Genomic DNA, 19,476 nt, shown 5'->3' with positions numbered 1-19,476 from the left:
GTCTGAACGGAAGTTGGTCCGCGGCGGCGACCTTGGCTGTCTGAGAGCGAGCATGGCGAATAAAGAGCCGAGCGTGAGTAACACTCCAGTTATTTCATTTCATCTTGGTTTGAGAGATGTCCGCATATAAGTTACTGTGTTTATTTCACGGAAAGCTTTGCATTTTAAGTCGGGAGGCACTTTAAATTTGTACCTCTTTTCTTGCAACTTGTCTAACATTAGCTAGCCAAGTTAGTTACATTAGCTGCGGTAACTTAACCTACCCAGTTCAGTACCACACATGCTCTCCTAGTGTGAATGAACTATTTTAGAGGGCGATTTGGCATGTTATAAAGCTGCAGATGACATTCATAGTTCACTGGTCCTCTCTCAAGATTTCTCTAAAAATAAGTCTGGTGTTTCAGCAGGACAAGCCTGTAACGTTACTGCAGCCAGCCAGCAAAGCACGTTAACTGCCCTGTTACTGACTGACAGGTTAGCGGCTCTTACTTCTACACTCTGAAAAAAGGTGGATTTTCAAGGGAATAGTTATATTTAGAGTTCCATATAGAACCATTTTATGCTTAAATGGTTCTTCGCTTAGTGAAGTGTTTCTTCAGATTGATGTAGAATGTGTTGTATATGGTTCTATATATATATATGTATGGTCCTTTTGAAAATGGTTCTGTATAGCACAACAAATCTTCTGTTGTTCTAATCCTCACATTGTAACAATAGAAGAACCCTTTTTTGGTGCTATATAGAACACATTTCCAAAAGGTTCTATATGAAACCATGTACAACACATTCTCCATCAGTCTGAAGAATCGTTTAACCATGCAAAGAACCATTTAAGCATGAAATTGTTCTATAACTATAAAACTCATTGTTCTAAATAGGACCATTGCCTTTACTGAAGAACTATCTTTTTTAAGGGTGTATAGATAGAAAATTAAGGTTTCTGCCATGTAGTAAAACCTGTTATTAATCGTTTTTATAAGTTTTTTTATGGGTCAGTGATATTAAAATATCGATATGTTTTTACTCAAGAATTGAATACAGATTAGTAACAGTGTCAGTACTGACCTCATATACAGGCTTGCAGGTGGCCAAATCTTGTATTGTTAAAATCTCTCTGAATATATTGAATAAAGATATGCATACTAGGTTCCGTAATGCCACATTATTAAGCTTTGATAGTGCAGAAGCTAAATATGGAAAATATCTTGAAAGAAGAGGGAATTTTATGGACACTTGGAATAACTTTGTGTGCATGTATGCAGGAGGTGGCGCTATTAACCCCCAGCTCTCTGTTAAGTTCCAGCTGTTATATATTTGCCCTGGATATAAGCATGTAACTGAGAATGTAACAGTTGTCACTTTTCTTATGCAGAGGTTCCTTCAGCAGTTGAGGGACATCGCCAGTCGCATGTCCTCTGGCTCAAGGGGAGCAGGGTTGGGACTGAAGTTACTCATTGGTGCTGGTGCACTTGCCTATGGAGTCAAAGAAGCCACATATACAGGTACTGCCACAGATCTGGCACTTTTACTGTTTAGAGATGCAGTTACACATATAACGAAGAAGCACAAGCTATTGTTTTGCACTTCGCTTTTTCCTTTTGTAAAAATGTCCTATATAATCATCTTTTTTAATGGACATACATCAGTCCTGTAACACGCTCACATACATGTAAAACCACAGCTAAAGATGAGGATATTGTTTCTCTTCTAATCTGTGAGACCAGAGGTCAGTCTCAGGTCATCTAAAGATCTACTATTAAGGTCCTGAATATAACAGATTAGTAAGACTTAATACAAGACTATTACATAATCCCAGATTCTTTGTGAGTGTGTGGGCAGTGAAGCGTATTAGCATTTTAAATGGAGCAGAACTGGTACATCTATTAGTTTACTAACAATGCTCTTCCTGCAGTGGAAGGTGGTCAGCGGGCAATCATCTTTAACAGAATTGGTGGAATGCAGATGGACACCGTACTGGCTGAGGGGCTTCACTTTAGGTAGTGCGTTTGTTCATACAAGTTTAAATTTTGGGTTGATCTTTAATCTTTTGCTGCTTTCAAGCGTAGTAGATATCTATTTTCTTTATTGTTAACTCTCTTTTTCTTATAGGATGCCATGGTTTCAATACCCCATTATATATGATATCAGAGCCAAACCACGGAAGATTTCCTCTTTGACTGGAAGTAAAGGTAAATGTTGCAATTCAGAAGACATCATCATTAGCCTCATCCTGTGCTGGACTACCATTTGATTATTAGATTATACTAAAAAATCTCAAGTCTTTTACTGTATTTACAGTACAGACATCCAGTAGTCCCTCCACTGTTATAAGCTTGGAGTTTAGATCAGAAATGCAAACTGGTTATTTACATGGGCCATGTTCATGACCGCTTATCAGACAAAGTGCTGCTCACCATCCACATTCATTCCCTCTATACTAAATCTCATCTTTGTATTTCTCAATGGGTTTGTGAATTAAACCCACTTACTAGGATGAGTTTATTGGAGGACAGGGGCCTTATGTGCACTATTGTGCTAGATCATCTCTCAAAGTAGTATTTAAATCAATCTTCACATACAAACCAGATCCAGGGCACAGTGTTGTTTCATAGGACTAAAATATTTCTGAACTCCTTATTTTATGTTTATTCTTATTTTTCTCATGTGTGTGTCAGACCTTCAAATGGTGAACATTGCCCTGCGTGTGTTGTCACGACCTGTGGCCTCGAACCTCCCTTACATGTACCAGCAGCTGGGAAAGGACTATGATGAACGTGTGCTCCCCTCCATTGTTAATGAGGTCCTCAAGAGTGTGGTAGCCAAATTCAACGCCTCCCAGCTTATCACGCAAAGAGCTCAGGTTCGGCAGTGTTCCACACACACACATTTGAGTTTGAGCTACTACATGAGTGAGTTAGGATTGTAAATTATTAATATTAATTGCATTAGTCTGTGTGGTTAATTGTGATTGTCATTTTTCTTTTGTGCTAAGGGTTGACCCTAAAGAAAGATTTCCTCCATTTTGGGCAAAAAGCAGTGCATTTCGATATAGCTACATGAGTGGACAAATTATGCTTCTTCAGAATGTATTTATCATCTTCAGTAATTCAGCAACATTGTTTTCATCATGTGAACATCATTATGTGATTTCCATGGAATGAACGCAGTTTCCAGTTTGCATAACTGAAATCCAGTGACGGCAACAGTGGCTGCTTGTTCCAACCAATGAGTGTATATATCATATTAGGGTTGGGCAATATGATGAAATTTTTTGTTATCATGCTAAAATTTTTTCATGATTATATGCTTTTGTGAGTGTATTGTGGATGTCATAGGCGCTCAAGAAAACACTGACCAACAGCATGTTTTATTAAAAAGGGCACATAATTAGTCCTGTTTAACTAAATGTAGTGCAGTGCAGTATGTGAAATGTTGATTAAAATCATTGTACCCAGAGTTTTTGATGGCAGTTTTCAAATGTGGCACTACTAGTGCATTGTATATGTGTGTCAAAATTAGGGGTGGGCAAAAAATCGATTCTTAGATGCATCGCGATGTGGACGTTTTCTAAATATTTAATTTATTGCGTAATGTTGACAGAGCGCAAAAGGCGGAACTTGGAAGTGCAGAAGTGCAGCGCCTGGACAGTCTGTGGCGGCACATAACTAAAAACACAACTGGATGAACGAGAAATCCTACCGGCACCCTCTGCATTAAAAGCTAGGTTAGGTCAGGAGTCACAACCCAAATGTTAACATTTTGTCCTTTCAACAAAAATCAAACCACCTTGGGAACCACAACATTTTATGTCCAGTATGTCTCAGTATGTGTTAATGTCCTAGTATAGGCTAAAAAATATAAACGAAAACGCAGATTTGCTTTGCTCTACGTTAAGCTGTAGCTATAACCGCTTTCCTCCCATAGTGGGTAACACCTCTGCCTTCTACACTGTAGACTGGGGTTCAATCCCTGCCTGGGTAAGCACCCTACACTATACCGAGACTCCTAACACTACTTTCGCCTACCTTTTGTAAAATGATCAAACTGTAAGTCGCTCTGGATAAGAGAGTCTGTCAAATGTTGTAAATGTAAATGTAATCTCCGGCAGGACACTTTTCCTCAAAAGTTGAATAGTTTCTTGTAAAATGTCTCTCAACGTTCGACTCTTTTACGAGGCTGAAGTCGCTTCTCATTCGCCAGCTTCTTGTTCGAATTTTCCCGTTCCACCTGAGGTGGACCAGGAAAGTTCAAAAGAGAAGCCGACTTTTTAGTGTTTGTAATGTACCAGGAATCCAACTGCAGTGCTTATAAATGCGCCATTCATCTCCAAATGTTCGTCTTAAATCTCTCTCTTTGCCTTTTTGTTAGCAACTAGCTCGGTGGGTCTGCGTTGCTATGTGACCTGCAGTCTGCACGCCAGTTCTCATTCGTTGCGAAACAGGGCTTTTGCGCACACGTCCCATCTTGAAGATATTTTACTGACACAGTGATCCCCCACTCTCTACAACGAGACCAAAACCGAAGTTATAAAATCACTAAAGAAAACGGGTAGGACAGCTGTAACATGTGCTGCGTGGACATCCATCACCACTGGATCTTATTTCACCGTAACAGCGCATTTAGCGTCTCCTGTGCTCAAAACAAGAGCAGTGAATGAGAGCCTTCCAGTTCACTTACCGCATCACTTCCATTTGTTTTATTAATAAAAGATATTGAAAGTAAATTCACTGTGGATCATTACAAATACTTTGCTTTTAAAGTACCAAGTCCTCACACAGTGAGAAAATAGAAATCATGTGTAGAAAAAAAAGATGGATCAGGATGCATCGATTATCATTTTATAATCGAATCGAATCGTAAGGTGCCTAGAGATTCCCACCCCTAGTCAAAATATGTTGATGCATATAGTGTATTGTGAAAATGTCTAAATATTGTGATATGATATTTTTGTCATATCGTACACCCTTTTATCATATATGTCATACAGTGTTTCCAACTCCTATGCAACTGTAGGATTTTGTTCTTGTTCAGCTCATGTATTCTTGTTAAAGTGGAGCCTCTTGAGCGGAACTGTAGCTTTTCACTTTGCTATTGCTTTTGTTAGTTTGCTGCTCGTTGATATATCCATAGGTTTCCCACAAGCACTTTCTGTTGTAGTGTGCTGAATTAATGATACTGCAAGCATCAGCACTGAGGTTTTGCCTGCAAATGAAATTTCACCCTTGTTGGACATTCCTGTTAACAATTTGTCATATTGTGTAATAACAACACATTATTAACATTAAATATAACAGCACAAGAATAAAAAAGCAGCCAAACCTCAGGGTTTAATATGGTAAGCATTCAGTTCTTTTTGATAAATCTTTTTAGGTTTTTTTTTTTTTGACTTATGTTCAAGGTTTGATGCATGATTGCTATTGCAAAGAAGTTATATTCAGCATTATTTTCCCTCCTATGTTCATTCCCTTAGATTGTAGACTGAGACCTTGCAATTAGACATATTTTCCCAGCTGTCATGATAAATATCTTCAATGACCAAATGTTACATATATACTGTTGGTGGATCCTCACAGATAGTCATGAAGTGTTGGCCATACTAATAGAAGTTTCTTATGGATGTGTGTATGTGGGCAGGTTTCTTTGCTGATTCGTCGAGAGCTGTTTGAGCGGGCTAAGGACTTCAACATCATTCTGGACGATGTGGCTATCACAGAGTTGAGCTTCAGTAAAGAGTATACAGCAGCTGTGGAGGCCAAACAAGTTGGTATGTAACAGCCTGATCTGCATAATAGACAATCTGATTAGTATCTGTGTATAAATAATACTTACTTATTGATGACTATGCGGTCGTGTTCTCCTCCAGCCCAGCAGGAGGCTCAGAGAGCTCAGTTCTTTGTTGAGAAAGCCAAACAAGAACAGAAGCAGAAAATCATCCAAGCTGAAGGAGAAGCCCAAGCAGCCAAAATGGTATGAATTATTTACTGCCTGTCTGGACACAAATGTATATAAACAAAGTGTATCTTCCTACACACCATAGATGTGAATTGAAACATCATTTTTGAATTTCTGCTATTTACTCTGTTCTGTAACCTGTTGTGTGGTCTATAATTCTGTTTCTGCTCTGTAGTTAGGAGAGGCGGTTACGAAGAATCCTGGATACCTAAAACTCAGACGAATCCGAGCCGCTCAGAACATCGCCAAAACGGTGCGTCATCAATCCTCAGTAATCAGAGATTTAGGTTTTCATCTATTTCAGCTGAATGCTTTAATTTGAAGGATTTAGCAGATTTTATCTGCTAATTTACACAGAAAATCTATGAAGTTTTCTTCTGTGTAAATATTGATTTTTGATTTGATGCCCTGTTATGAAAACCTGACAGTATGGGTTTTTTTGTTTTGTTTTGTTTTGTTTTGTTTTTTTTTCGTTTTTGTTTTTTTTTTGTGTGTTACAGGTTGCAGCCTCCCAGAACAGAGTTTACCTGAATGCAGACAGTCTAGTCCTGAACCTTCAGGATGACTCTTTTAACAAGTAAGTTTTCAGTCTAGGGGTGGGCAATGATGATATTTTATTGTCACCGTGAAAATTTGTCACAGTATGCTTTTCTGAGCAAATTGTGGATCTCGTCAGCACTTAAAGAACCCTGACTTAATACAGATTTCATTACAAAGTGAGTGTAAGTAGTTTAATTGGATTTAGTGCAGTGCACTTTGTAGAATGTAATAAAATTGTAGTTATATATGTAGTTATATAATATTTTGTATGTGGCACTACAGATTCTATTTTGTTTGTTTCCACTAATTAAGTCTCTAAAAACTATTGCGTATATTGTGTGTTGCAGTTTCATGATATTGTATTTTACCGTTTCTCCTACTTTTATTTCTATCCTTATCACTATTTTTCATTTCTAAATTTTAATGTGTTACTTAATAATGCAACCAGTTACCAAGTTCCTGTTTACACTTTAAATACATCTTTTGTCTGGATGTTGTCCATAGTTATTTATTTATTTATTTATTTATTTATAAGTCAAATGTTACCATATTTGTGTAAATGTGAAAGCTAAAAATCATTCATCAGTCAGAATACAATTCCCCCACTATACATTTTTTTTTTTTATTTTACTCCACAGTTTCTCCACACTCTGTTAAGTCATTGCCAGTTCAGACCGCTAGCTAAGTCTCTTCCTATTTTTCAGTGCTACCAAGCTGGGAGGGTGAAGCACATGCTTCTACTGCATTTTTTTCTAGACAGCCACTAATGCAACATCAGTGGCAACTTACCTTGCTTGGAGGAGAATGCTGTAACTGCCAATTCTGGCTAATCAGCTCGTAGATGTCCACATTGGTTGCCAACATGCCATCCTACCCACCAGAAAGAGCGAGGCCGGGTTATGCTGTCTTGTACACACATGGCTGTGGCATCGCTGGGATCAATCTCTCAACAATCTTTAACTTCAGATGCCTTGAACATACTGCAATTACTGTACATTTCATACACCCAACTACACCCACTCTGCTCTGGGGCTGCGCCAGCCTGATTAAAAAAGAAATTAAACATTGCATGGGGAATGAGATCTGACTAGTATCCAGATGCAGAATCTACATTTGGAAAGGGCAGGTGGATGGCTATTGTAAACAGGGCGAAAGACATCTTTCTGATAATCTAATAATGCTATTTATAAGTAATATGGTAACATTATGTTTTAGTATTTTAACACATTTTGAAATTGTTTTTGTATTGTAGATTGTCGCTTGGAAAGAAGTAAGCTGTGCAGAGAGCACTTTCGTTGAGTGTGGAGGTTCTGCCTGCAGCAACCAGGAGCATGTTCTTAAGGTGCCAGTTTCTGATTATATTTCAGAGTGCTTACCAACCCAGGAAAGACTCTGAATGGCTGCTGTATGTTTCTGGTAATAACCCTAATCTTCACATGCATTTGTCAGTTCAAATTCTTTACTGGTTTGTGTAGTCAACACATCCACTGTTGAGTCTCATGTTCATTTTCAGTAAGATGAAGTGTGCTACTGTACATAAATATGTTTGTAAATTCTATGCAACATTCAGATCTGTCATGGAAATCGTATTTAATTATTTTTCTCTCTATTATGCTGATTGTTGCTGTTGATGTGAAAGGTGACATGTCTTTTAGTGATGGTTCATGCGATCAAGGCTGACTGAAAAATGAAAAATCCATCCATTCTCTGAAGGATGACAACTTTGCTGTACTGCTATGGCCCATCTATTGGTGTATGTAACTTAGCTCTGAAAGGACAGCAAAATAAAGCCTTTTCTATTTCAAACCATTCAAAAGGTGTGCTTTTAAGTCTATCAAAGGATAATTTGATCAGTTGGCTGAAATAGTGTGAAACAAGTTTTATGTCCTCACAGATGTTCAGATCTACTTTGTAAAGTGTTAATATGTTAAATACTGTACAAACTCTTGAGATCCATGTCTTTCTGAAGTATTGCAACAGACATGAGTCCTATCATTTGGACTGTGGCTGTTGGTCTGAACACATGCAGCTGCATCTGAGAAGGCATGCAGTCTTTTTCATTGATTGGGTGGTGTGTGTGTGTGTTTTGTGTTATTTAATTCATTTTTAAGTAACTCTCTTTTTTAAAACTAACCTGTGAGTTTCAACCCATTGTCACTGTTTTAAAGTCAACATGAACGAGAAATCATAACGCATTTTGTTCTATACCATGAAAACAGTCACAGAGAGTCTCTGAGCCAGCTGGGCTTTTTCACGTGATGATAGGTGGAGTTGGTAGGAGAGGGAGCTGAAACCTGATTTTATTGATTAATGTTATTTTTCCCTGCCCTCTGGTGCATGATGATGTAATCAAAAGGCATTTTAGACACAAGACCAACCTCACTACATTTTGATGGCTTTTAAATGATACAATGAATCTTTTTAAATATTATCAGCAAGATGAACTGATTAAAAAACATTTCAGGTTGACTTTAAAGCAAGTTAACTTTGTACCTTTTCTGGCTGTTTGTGTTTAGCTGCTTGCAATATTCAGAAACCGTGTGTGTGTGTGTGTGTGTGTGTGTGTGTGTGTGTGGCTCGTCCCACAGCTCTTCTATTGTCTCTGCTGAAATTGTGTTCTTTATAGGTACTGAAGAGCAACTGCTTTCTGTGGTCAGTGATTGCAGTATCCCTCTAAGGGAGGGGTGGGGAACTCAGGTCCTGGAGGGCTGGGTTCCTGCTCATTTTAGTGAATTTTATTAAATTAAATTTAATTTAATTTTTTTCCTGCTCAAGCTCACCTGATTCGACTCATCAGCCAATTACCAGGATTAGGTGGGATGCTAGAGCAGAGAAATCAGCAAACTGCTAAATTTTAGTTCAAACTTTTGGTCAAAAACCAAATTGACCAGTAATTGTATCATTGTCTGTTTCAGTGTGCATGGATATAACAGCTCTATTCATGTTTGTCTTCTCCTCTCTCTTTAATACCAGATAGAACGTAAAACGTTTGTTTGAGAGTCACCATATACTCAGTCGTGCGCACTTTAGCACCAGCCGCGCAACAGTTCAGGAAGTAAACATGCCTCAGCTAAGTGGATCAAGGCAGAAATTGCTGACTACCTGCACATTTTAAAGGATCATCGGGGGGTTCCATTAAAGCTCTTACATTAATCTGTGTTGTCTCGATATAATTAGATCATATTAAGCCCTTTGTGCACGTAAGAAGATGGAGTTGTGCTCTGGGCTTGTGGATTATTCAGACCTCACGAGATCTTGTCTCTGAATGTTTTACGTTTTATGTGCAATTAACTTTTATGTTGTATTTAAGTTGATTTTGAATACATGATTTTCTTATGACTAGTTTTACAAGTTACTTGCCGTTTACAAACCGTGTATATTTCCTAGTGGAATAAAAGAGGGATTTTGGTGTCAGCTGTAACCCTGGCTGCACAAGGAAGTTATTTGATCACTTATGATATACATATATTTTTTTTTGCATGAAGTGCAGCTTGTGGCATGACGTGATGCCCTTTAAGCTAGAGATGGACAATGCAATATTTTACCGTTGTTGTTATACATTTTCCAACGTCAATACTTAAACAACACTGACCAACTGCAAGTTTCATTACAAAGTATAATTAGTTCTGTTTATTTGGACTTTTATTTGGTTTATTTGGTGCAGTACAGTATGTGAAATGCTGAATAATGTCTTTTAAGTAGCACAAAATGATATTACTTCCCTTGCTTAAACAAATATCAGATAGATTAAGCCCACTGTCCTGCACATTTTAGTGCATTCCCTGCTTTTACACAACATCCAACAGCTTGAACTCAGTAAGAGGTTGGTAACGAGCAGAGTAGTCGGATCAGGTGTATATTTATTCCACTGATATGCTGCTGCTGGTCACTTCGGCAAACTGAGCCTGCCTCTTTTTGCCACTAGTTGGTGCCAAACACCAATATGTTGTATATGGCGTCCTTCTGTGTAAGGCACTCGAAGGTGGGGCTCCAGATTTGTGGGCCGAAGCAGATTCAGGGCCGTTCCACCACACGCCTGGGTCGTGAGTGAAAGGGGCAGCGTGTGTTTGTTGCCTCGGGTTTCTAAGGCGTGCATTCATCCTTAATGGGCCCCCGTACAATGTGTGTGTGCACGATGAAAAGGTCTATTGAGGCGGAGGGGGTTGGGCCGCATGCGTATTCATGAATACAGGCAGCAGGTCTGCAGTGTGTGAGCCCTTGCTCTCCAGGGCCCTCGATGGCGCCCCACATCCACTTCCCAGCCCCCTGCACAACTTCTTTCTCTTTTTGTAAATGTTGTTTTATCTTTTCCAGAAGGATGTTTGTCACATATTTCAAAAATGCTGTTTAAAATTTGCATTTAAGAAGGAAAGTGTGCATTGCCATTGTTAACCCCTTAAACTGCAAAAGCCTATATGAGGAACCATATTTTATTGCCTCACACTCATAACTACATAACGTAAAGGGGAGTTCAAGTGATTTTTCAAAATGTCTGCATAATTAATAGTTCAGATGTAAACAAAGTCATTCTGAATATTTTTAACATGAAATTCCTTTCTGGAGAAAATGACCAATTCAGAATTGTTTACAGTGCTGGTGAAATGAACCAGACATCCAAAGTGTTTAATGCATCTAAGAGCTACCTCACAGAAAAGTGTTATGTGAAATGGCTTCAGATACGCTGCCTGATGCCTGAGACATTGTTTTATGGTAGATTTGAGAATAAGGTTTAGTCTAAAAATGTAGGTCGTTGTAAGGTAAAATAGTAAAACTTGTTTTCCCCAGATTTGCCAGTACTTTATCATCATTAACCTTACTTATAAAAACTCAGACACATGTATGCTCTAGTTGTTTTGGATTGTTAGTAATGGGGCTTTATTTGCATTGTAGACGTTGTGACGTCCACGTTGTATTAGTAGTTTTCTCTAAAATGCAGTATTTCACATCAAAACACTACAAATGTCCTGTAATATATATCATTGATTGAATTATGCAGAAATTTTGAGAAATTCGTGGAATTCCCCTTGAAATTTTGGCTTCACAGTAGCAACTGAATTATTAATAGTAGTTACTTGATAATGAACTATATGATTTAAACCTAAATAATAAGCCTGCACTTTAAACCCTGTAGACTTTTATGTGGGCCCACATTTTAATTCCTCACTGTTATAACTGTGTAACATGTTTCACATCAGTTACTGAATAATTACTATTAGTTAACAGTAGATTAAAGAGCATGAAGGTTAATAATTGAATAACAAGCCTGGATTAAAGAGGTTAAGGAAAGAATTTTAGTTTTTCTACTTTTCCTCTCCGTGCATGTAAAATGCTGTGGTCATCCAAAAAGAGTATCGCACCTGACCAAACGATGTGGTGTTTAAGCAGCTGAAGGTGCTGCCTGTCTTTTCTTTCTCTCTCCAGCCCGTCCCCGTCTTCTTCCCTGCCTCTCCCCCTTCGCACCGCAATAAAAAGCTTATTGCTCAGCTGGTGCGTTTCCCTGGCAACGCTGACCTCATGCTGCGACAGGCAATCTGGGCCGGTTGCCATAGTGATCCTCTGTGACATCAGACCCGAGCTCCAGTTGCCATGGCACCACACCCACTGGCTCAGCAGCTATTTCTGTGTGTGGCACTCGCAGCCAACAGGCAGAGCAGCTACAGTGTCAAATTTTTATTCATGATTGCGCTTCCTTTGTTAGGAGCCTTTTCAGTGCGCCTGTGCCAGCCAGTCTCTTTCTCTCCCCCGGCTTTGTGCGGTACAGTAGCTGTGTGTTCTTACAGTCTACAGCCGCTCCATTGTGGGCCCTTTTATCTATGGTCTTGTTTCATGTTTTGTGAGCTTGACCGTTCAGTTTCCTCTCATTACTGCAGCTCTGACCTGCCACTTTTCAGCACGTTTAAATCTTGGGTCCAGACAGCTTCTGGAAGGCTTCTGTTAATGTTAGTGCTTAATGAGTTCCCTTCTGTGTCCACTGCTTCCCTGTGTTTACTCATTTTTTCCACTTCCGTCAAAAAGAAAGACAGATGGGTTTGACATCAGCTGTGTGTGAGAAAGAAGAGGAGAGCGAGCAAGAGTGAGTGAGAGAGAAATAAAATGAACATGAGTACATCTCACAGAGCACAGAGCAGTGTTCTAGACTGTCCATTTGTGCCTTTCTGATGTCCAGAGAGCCTCCAAGGACAGTAAGAAGTGTGTCTTATCTAAAGATGGCGCTATAGGTTAAATAATATACAACAACCCATGCAGAGGCCTGAATATGATGCCCTCCTCCTTCTAGGTAAACACTGTAGACATGTAAATTACTGACTACACTACGCTAGTCTGCTTTACCTGGTTTTTCCTTGTAGTTAGAAAAAGGAGGTAGTAGGCATGTGGTGTTTAATGATTGTGTGAGTGTTTTTTTTTTTTTCTGGACAGATATCTTTGTAGAAAAACAAGAGAAACCTATAATGTGAGGACCAACAAGAGGGTTCTGACTTTGTAAAGTGATTTTTTGGCAAAAGCTACACATTTCATTTTTTGGAAGTTTTTCTAGAAAGGAAAACCATTTCTTTTTTATTACTGAGGCTGAATTTAGAGTTGGCAAAAAAAATCGTATTACATGAAGGTAGTTACATACAGAACTGTGCAAAAGACAGAGACCACTCTTCATTTATATTATTGGCAGGAAAAATGGCAACATTCAGTTAATTTTTTAGCATCAGAAAATGCACATTAAACAGAATATTACATGAAAGCATCAACAACTAAAAATCTGCTGGGATATTTTTTCACATCTCGAAAGTTCTAGACTCTGGGGTGGTCAGTCCATTGAGAACACCAGCAGCTTCTGTGTTTGATTTGCATATTTTCTTTTTTGTCTTTTTTCTTTGCTCAATAATGGCTTCTTGACAGCTACACATCTTTTTTAGACTCATTGTGTTGTCTTCTCACAGTGGAAGGATAGACAGAAACACCTTTTTCAGATCTGAAGTAAGAGTGGTCTACCTGATCTTGCACAGTTGTTATTTATCTTCTAATCATTTTTTCACTCCAGTTTTTCATTTATTTTCTTTTGACTTTCTCTTTCCTTATGCAAGTGGATTATCTTATATCCAGTATCTCCTGAAAAGTAAATGACTTGTATTTAATAGCAGTTTTGACTGGAAATTAAATATATGAAGGGTGGTCTCCTACTTGCACAGTACTGTATATATTCGTACATATAGGATGTATGTATGACCCCACGTCCTAAAGTTGTATAAATACATATATAAAAACAAACCTGTGTGTGAGGTGTTTTTATGTCTCTCACTGACGAGCAGCGATCACGTGTGCAGTCAGTGCCTGCATGGCTTCTCTGGCTCGTTAAAGGTGTGTGGGGTGTGTGTATGTGTGTGTTTGGCTATGAGGCCCACATGGCAGAGGTGTGGGGCACAGCGAACCCCTCCCCCCTCTCCAACACTGTGATAAAGAAGGCCCCTGGATCTACTCTCTTTGGCCCCCTTTTCTCGCTTTTTCTTCCTCCCTCACTTGTCTCATCTTTCTTCTGTTTCTCCTTTCCCCACTGAGGTTGTATGTCCTCACTTTCAAATTGTATTATGAAACACCGGAGAGCCGTTAGTCTGGCCTTTTAACACCCGCTTTTCACCTTGCTTTATCCATTCTCCCCTTAAGATAAACACTGGTTTCTTATTTTTTCGTATTTTTGTGTTGCAGAAATATTAATATTCTTGCATCATTAGAAATATGATGTAGATTGCTTATATATTTAATATGCTCTTACCAAGATGTTTTTTTTTTAGTGTATGGAGAAATGTGTCAACACGCAGCGAGGAGCACTCTTCTACAATCTTTTGCGTAAATGAATTAACCTGCTCCCGCCCCCTGCTGCTCCGCATGGTCATTAAATGGGATCGAGGGAATAATGTCCTAGTTCAGAGCACATCGCTTATGGCGCACTTGCACACACATCATCTGTTTTCAATAGAAATCATGCCCATCAACTCAGTATAGCAAAAAGAGGACATTTTCCTCAGCAGAGCCCTGCAGTCATTTCTGAACAGACCAGACAGTGTGTCTGTATGGTTTACCACTCATTTTCTTAAATCTTATCTTCATCTGACTGCTGGTATGATGAATAAGCAACGTGAACACTACCAGAAGCATCTATAAGATATGGAGAGTGCTCAGCATTTTGGGCATGTTAGAACATTTCTAGTGTCTTTAGACAGTCCCTTCTTTGTTTGCCCTGGAAAGGAAAAAGTGAGTTAAAAGGAAAGACTGGTTTGCTTTTCCTGCTGCAGGTTGTTCCATTCCTAAGTATAAGCCATAAAGCACATTTAAACTGTACATTAGAGACATTGCCAATAGAAAATGCAAAGGGTGTTGAAAAATGTTAGACTAAGCCATCACTGGGGAGGTTCCCTCAATAGTACGTCTTCAGTCCCTTTAGTTAGGGAACATAATTGTACCATATTGTAGCGCAGTTACATTTTGTTTTAAGTTGCATTGGCTCTATACACCTTGTCTTGACTCCAGGCTTTTTATTTTATTGTTCTGTTTTAAAACATTAGATCATGAAAGGGTACAAATACATTCCTTTGCCATGGGAAAAACATATTTAAAGTGCACAGTTGGTCCGTAAAACCACTTGTTATACCTTTAAAGATTTACAATGCCTTTTTGCAAATGGTCCTATATAGCACCAAGAAGGGTTTTTCTATTGTTACAACCTTGACATTGTAACAAGAACCCCTTTTGATGCTCTATAGAATCATTTTAAAGAAGATTTTGAGCCATAACAATACAACACATTCTCTATCAATCTGAAGAATCATATCACCATTTCATTTCATAATTTCATGCAAAAAACAAAGCATGAACTGATTCTATATAGAACTCATGGTCCTAAGTAGAACTGTTCCTTTTACTAAAGAACCTTTTGTGTAGGTTTTGAACATCATTGAACGTCATTATCATTATTATTTTTATCATAAAAAGTCTGCAGCAGTAAAATAACAAACAAGTCACAGTATACAAATGGAATAACAGTATTTGTAAAACTGAGTTGCAGTTTTACCCCTAATTAAACCTGAGCAACCATAAAATCTCCCGTCTGCTTTGAGTTAGGCCGTACCTTTGTCTTTTGAGTTAGGCCGCTCTCACCTCTACGCAGCAGCTCTTTGATGTGTGCATGTAGGAGAGCTTCCTGTTTTCATGTGGTCTGTCTTCCTGTGGCGAGGGTGAGGAAGTGAGCCTTACGCCTAACGTACCAAACAGCCGGCCCCTGGTCAGTCAGTGCACAAGCTTTTTGCTGGATATTCCTTGCACTCTGCCTGAGCGGGACATGTTCTCTGTCTGCTGATTAAAGCAGACACACTAATCCTCCCTTTCTTTTAATGACTAAGCACTGTCATCGCAAGCTACTTTAATGGGCATGAACAAATTCATCCTAATGCATGTTGCTGTTTATCAGCTGTGATTCAATTGCAATGTAGAAAGTAGTATAACCTTAGACAGCGAGCGGGGAATGAGGTTGTAAGTTAATAGATAGCTTACCTTAAAACAGTTAGCTTGAGCACTTAGCTAATCACTAAGCCACATGTTAGCTGACACCATACACAAGCCAGCTAGCTAGCTAACTAGTTCTATTTTCACATGATCTGATAAATTAATTTGGAAATGATGCAGGTTACGTTAAAGGTAAGATCACTGTAGGTGAAATTTGTGAACTCATCTTACCAACACAGTTAAAATCGCTTAGATTTTCAAGTAGCGGCAGTACTACAATCTTATGGTTGCAAATCCTAATAAAATGATTACCCACCCCCATATGACTGGGGGAAATCATTTGTGGCAAAAGAAATCATCCGTGGCAAACACTTAACTTTGAATGGCAAATGGAAACAAACTCAAGAAAGCAAGACCCAGAAAAGTCACAGCGTGATACAATGCTTAGTATGACAGCAAAGGTAACCTTTCAAAGCATGATGATGATGATGCACAAACTTAACAAAGGCAACCATCCAACACTTTTTCTGCTTCCACTGATAGTGGCAAAGTGCTATGTGCAAGAATCGATAAAACATGAAAGATGATAAAAATAGAAAAAAATGATAGATGCAATAATTTAAATGTTTTATTCACTGTTTAGCGACTTTAATAAACAATTTCTTTCTTTCTTTTTAGAACACCACTTCTTGTATTCAGTCATATGCTTAATTCAGCAGATGTTCAGCCTGTTGCTATCTAACATTTGTTGTTTTTGGAATTCCATAGCATGTGACTTTTAACTGAATTTCATTTTAACTGAAAGAATTTTAACTCAGGATTAAACAGTAATGTAAACAAATTCAATTTAATATTTAGGCTGATGTATTTTAAAATAATTTTTTGTGCCATTATTCAAGTTTCTCATTGACATAAAAACGAAATCATTAGATAAATAAGTTATTTTTAAAAAAGAATCCAAAAACAACCAAGACAGAGAAGCATCTTAAATAAAAGGAAGATAAATAACTTTTTCATGATTTATATAGTAATGTAGACTAATACTTGAAGCTATCAAGGTATTGTAGCCACCCATGAGGTATGGATGCAAAATTGCAAAGTAACCCTTTCACTATCCAACCACTAGCCATCACTGACCATTAGTCAGACTCCACAAACATGACTGGACTGTATGTAGCAACAGTAACTAACTCTGGAGAAAATAAGTGGTAGAATTTCTTCCATGGTCCTCTACTGGAAAAGGATGACATATAACCCCTCCAGGTAAGGGGAAAGGACCTGCCCCAAGTAGAAGAGTTTAAGTATCTTGGGGTCTTGTTCATGAATAATGGAAAGAGAGATCATGAGGTCGGCCATAGTCTGGGACAGGCGGCAACAGTAATGTGGTCGCTGTACCAGACTGTAGTGGTGAAGAGGGAGCTGAGCCATAAGGCAAAAGTGATGGAAATGAGCTTTCTCTGCAGGGTGGTGGGCTACACTCTACTTGACAGGGTATGGAGCTCGGTCATCCGTGAGAAGCTCAAAGTAGAGCCGCTACTCCTCCACATTAAGAAGAGCCAGTTGAGGTGGTTCGGGCATTTGATTAGGATGCCCACTGGCTGCCTCCTGTTGGAGGTTAAACAGGTACGGCCGATTGGGACAAGAGCCCAAGGTCATCCCAGGACCTGCTTGAGGGATTATATCTCTGAGTTGGCCTGGTAGCAGCTTGGGTTCCCCCAGAATGAGCTGGAGGGAGTTTTCCGGGGACAGGGTGGTCTGGGCTTCTCTGCTTTCTCTACTGCAAACGCGACCCTAGCTGGAGCAAGCAGGTTAAGAAGATGAGATGAGATTTTTCCCCTTCCAAGTTACCTATAGGGTGCTGGAACACCATCCTGACTCATTTGACCTCCTCACTGTAAACTGTATCACACTAAATCATTTACAGATTCGTTACAAATCACAATTAATCATTTACTCTATATCCTGGCTTTGACCTCTGAGGGTTACAGGGTTACAGAATCAGGCCGAGGGGCTTGGCCATAGTAGGAATATGACTGTGGGGACAATATTCCTACTATGGGGCAATGGGGGCATGTTAGAAATATAAATGAGGGACCAGACCATGCTAGGAATATGACCAAGGGGCTGGGCCGTACTAGGAATATGACTAAAGAATTGTAGTAGGAATATAACTGAGGAATATGACTGAATGTCTGGGCTGTCACTGCTGCATGTTAGTCTCCTCTGAGGAAAGCTTCAGTCTGGGTTGATCACCGCTCCGTGCCCACTCCAAAGACGTATGGCGAGCAGTCATTAATCATGTCTGTAGGAAGTTCCCCTCTTTCTTACTACTGACCTACTCACATCCAATGATATTACCTCACACACTCTCTCCATTTCACACACACACAGGCTCATGTTAACACTCTCATTCACATCCTCTCTCTCTTTTATTATAAACCCCTGAGTAATCTGACTCAGATTATTATTATTCCTGTAAAACTGTAAATTCCTCTGACCCACATATATGTTTATCTGTGTAACAATAAATACATCCCCAATTCCCAAAAAGTTGGGACAGTATGTGAAATGCTAATAAAAACAGAAATCAATGATTAGCAAATTTTGTTTGACATGGTTTGGGAACTTAAGACACAAACTGATCCATCCTTGAAAGCGTATTTTTTTTTGTAATTCTTCTGCCAAAATATCTTCATTTTACAAGTCTTTAGCTGTGCAACCACGCAGGGTCTTTGTTTTCATGTTTTGAGCTCAATAAAAACGAGTCTTCAATGAGAGGCAGTTCAGGCCATTCTCAGATCATGCAGCTATGCTTTTGTAACACGTGCAGAGTATGGCTTGCTGTTCTCATGTTGAAATAAGCATGGGTGTTCCTGAAAAAACAGCACCTAAAAAGTACCATATGTTGCTCCAGAATGTATTTAATGTTAATAGTGCTTTCATAGATGTGCATGTTACCCAATAATACCCCTCCTATGCCATGACAGACCCTGGCTTTTAAACCTTATGCTGGTACAATCTGGATGGTCTGCTTCTTCTTTGGCCTGGAGAACACGATGTCCATTACTTCCAGAAATAATCTGAAAGGTTGACTTGTCAGACCACAGCACGTTTCCACTGTGCATCAGTGCATTTCAGATGAACATGATGAGCCTAGAGAATTCGGCAGTGTTTCTGGACGCTGTTGGCATATGGCTTCCGCTGTGCATAGCACAGCCTTAGGTTGCATTTGGGGATGCAGGGACGGATGGCGTTTATTGATCATGATTTTTCAAAGTATTCCTGAGCCAATGTGGTGATCTCCATCACAGAAGCCAGTAGGGGTGCGGGAAAAAATTGATTCTTAGATGCATCGCGATGCGGACGTGAACGATTCTGAATCGATTCACAAACGTCAAAAATCGATTTTCTAAATATTTAATTTATACCGTAATGTTGACGGAACGCAAAAGGAGGAACTTGGAAGTGCGGAAGTGCGGCGCCCAGACAGGC

At 39.1% G+C, this 19,476-nt stretch overlaps 1 protein-coding gene and 1 long non-coding RNA gene across 3 annotated transcripts; one reads left to right on the top strand and one right to left on the bottom strand.

Annotated features, from left to right (window-relative positions):
* Nucleotides 1-8,301, top strand: phb2b (prohibitin 2b). Of its 2 annotated transcripts, none has more exons than XM_036570293.1 (10): nucleotides 1-73; nucleotides 1,373-1,502; nucleotides 1,913-1,997; nucleotides 2,110-2,189; nucleotides 2,676-2,860; nucleotides 5,635-5,764; nucleotides 5,864-5,967; nucleotides 6,128-6,205; nucleotides 6,453-6,529; nucleotides 7,745-8,301. In XM_036570293.1, the coding sequence occupies exons 1-10, from the start codon at nucleotides 53-55 to the stop codon at nucleotides 7,764-7,766; spliced, it is 912 nt and encodes a 303-aa protein (XP_036426186.1). In that variant the 5' UTR covers nucleotides 1-52; the 3' UTR covers nucleotides 7,767-8,301. The 2 variants fall into 2 exon arrangements, with proteins under 2 accessions (XP_036426186.1, XP_036426187.1); XM_036570294.1 differs by lacking the exon at nucleotides 1-73 and adding an exon at nucleotides 456-474.
* Nucleotides 8,302-11,904: 3,603 nt separating this feature from the next.
* On the bottom strand, nucleotides 11,905-15,766 carry LOC118807998. Its single transcript, XR_005007250.1, has 2 exons — nucleotides 15,611-15,766; nucleotides 11,905-12,531 (listed from the first exon to the last, which is right to left on the bottom strand). It is a non-coding gene; the product is annotated as an uncharacterized LOC118807998 (long non-coding RNA).
* Between the last annotated feature and the right edge of the window lie 3,710 nt (nucleotides 15,767-19,476).

Source organism: Colossoma macropomum, unplaced genomic scaffold (assembly GCF_904425465.1).
Source record: "Colossoma macropomum unplaced genomic scaffold, Colossoma_macropomum, whole genome shotgun sequence".
NCBI lineage: Eukaryota > Metazoa > Chordata > Actinopteri > Characiformes > Serrasalmidae > Colossoma > Colossoma macropomum.
This window is presented reverse-complemented; position numbering and strand designations above follow the sequence as displayed.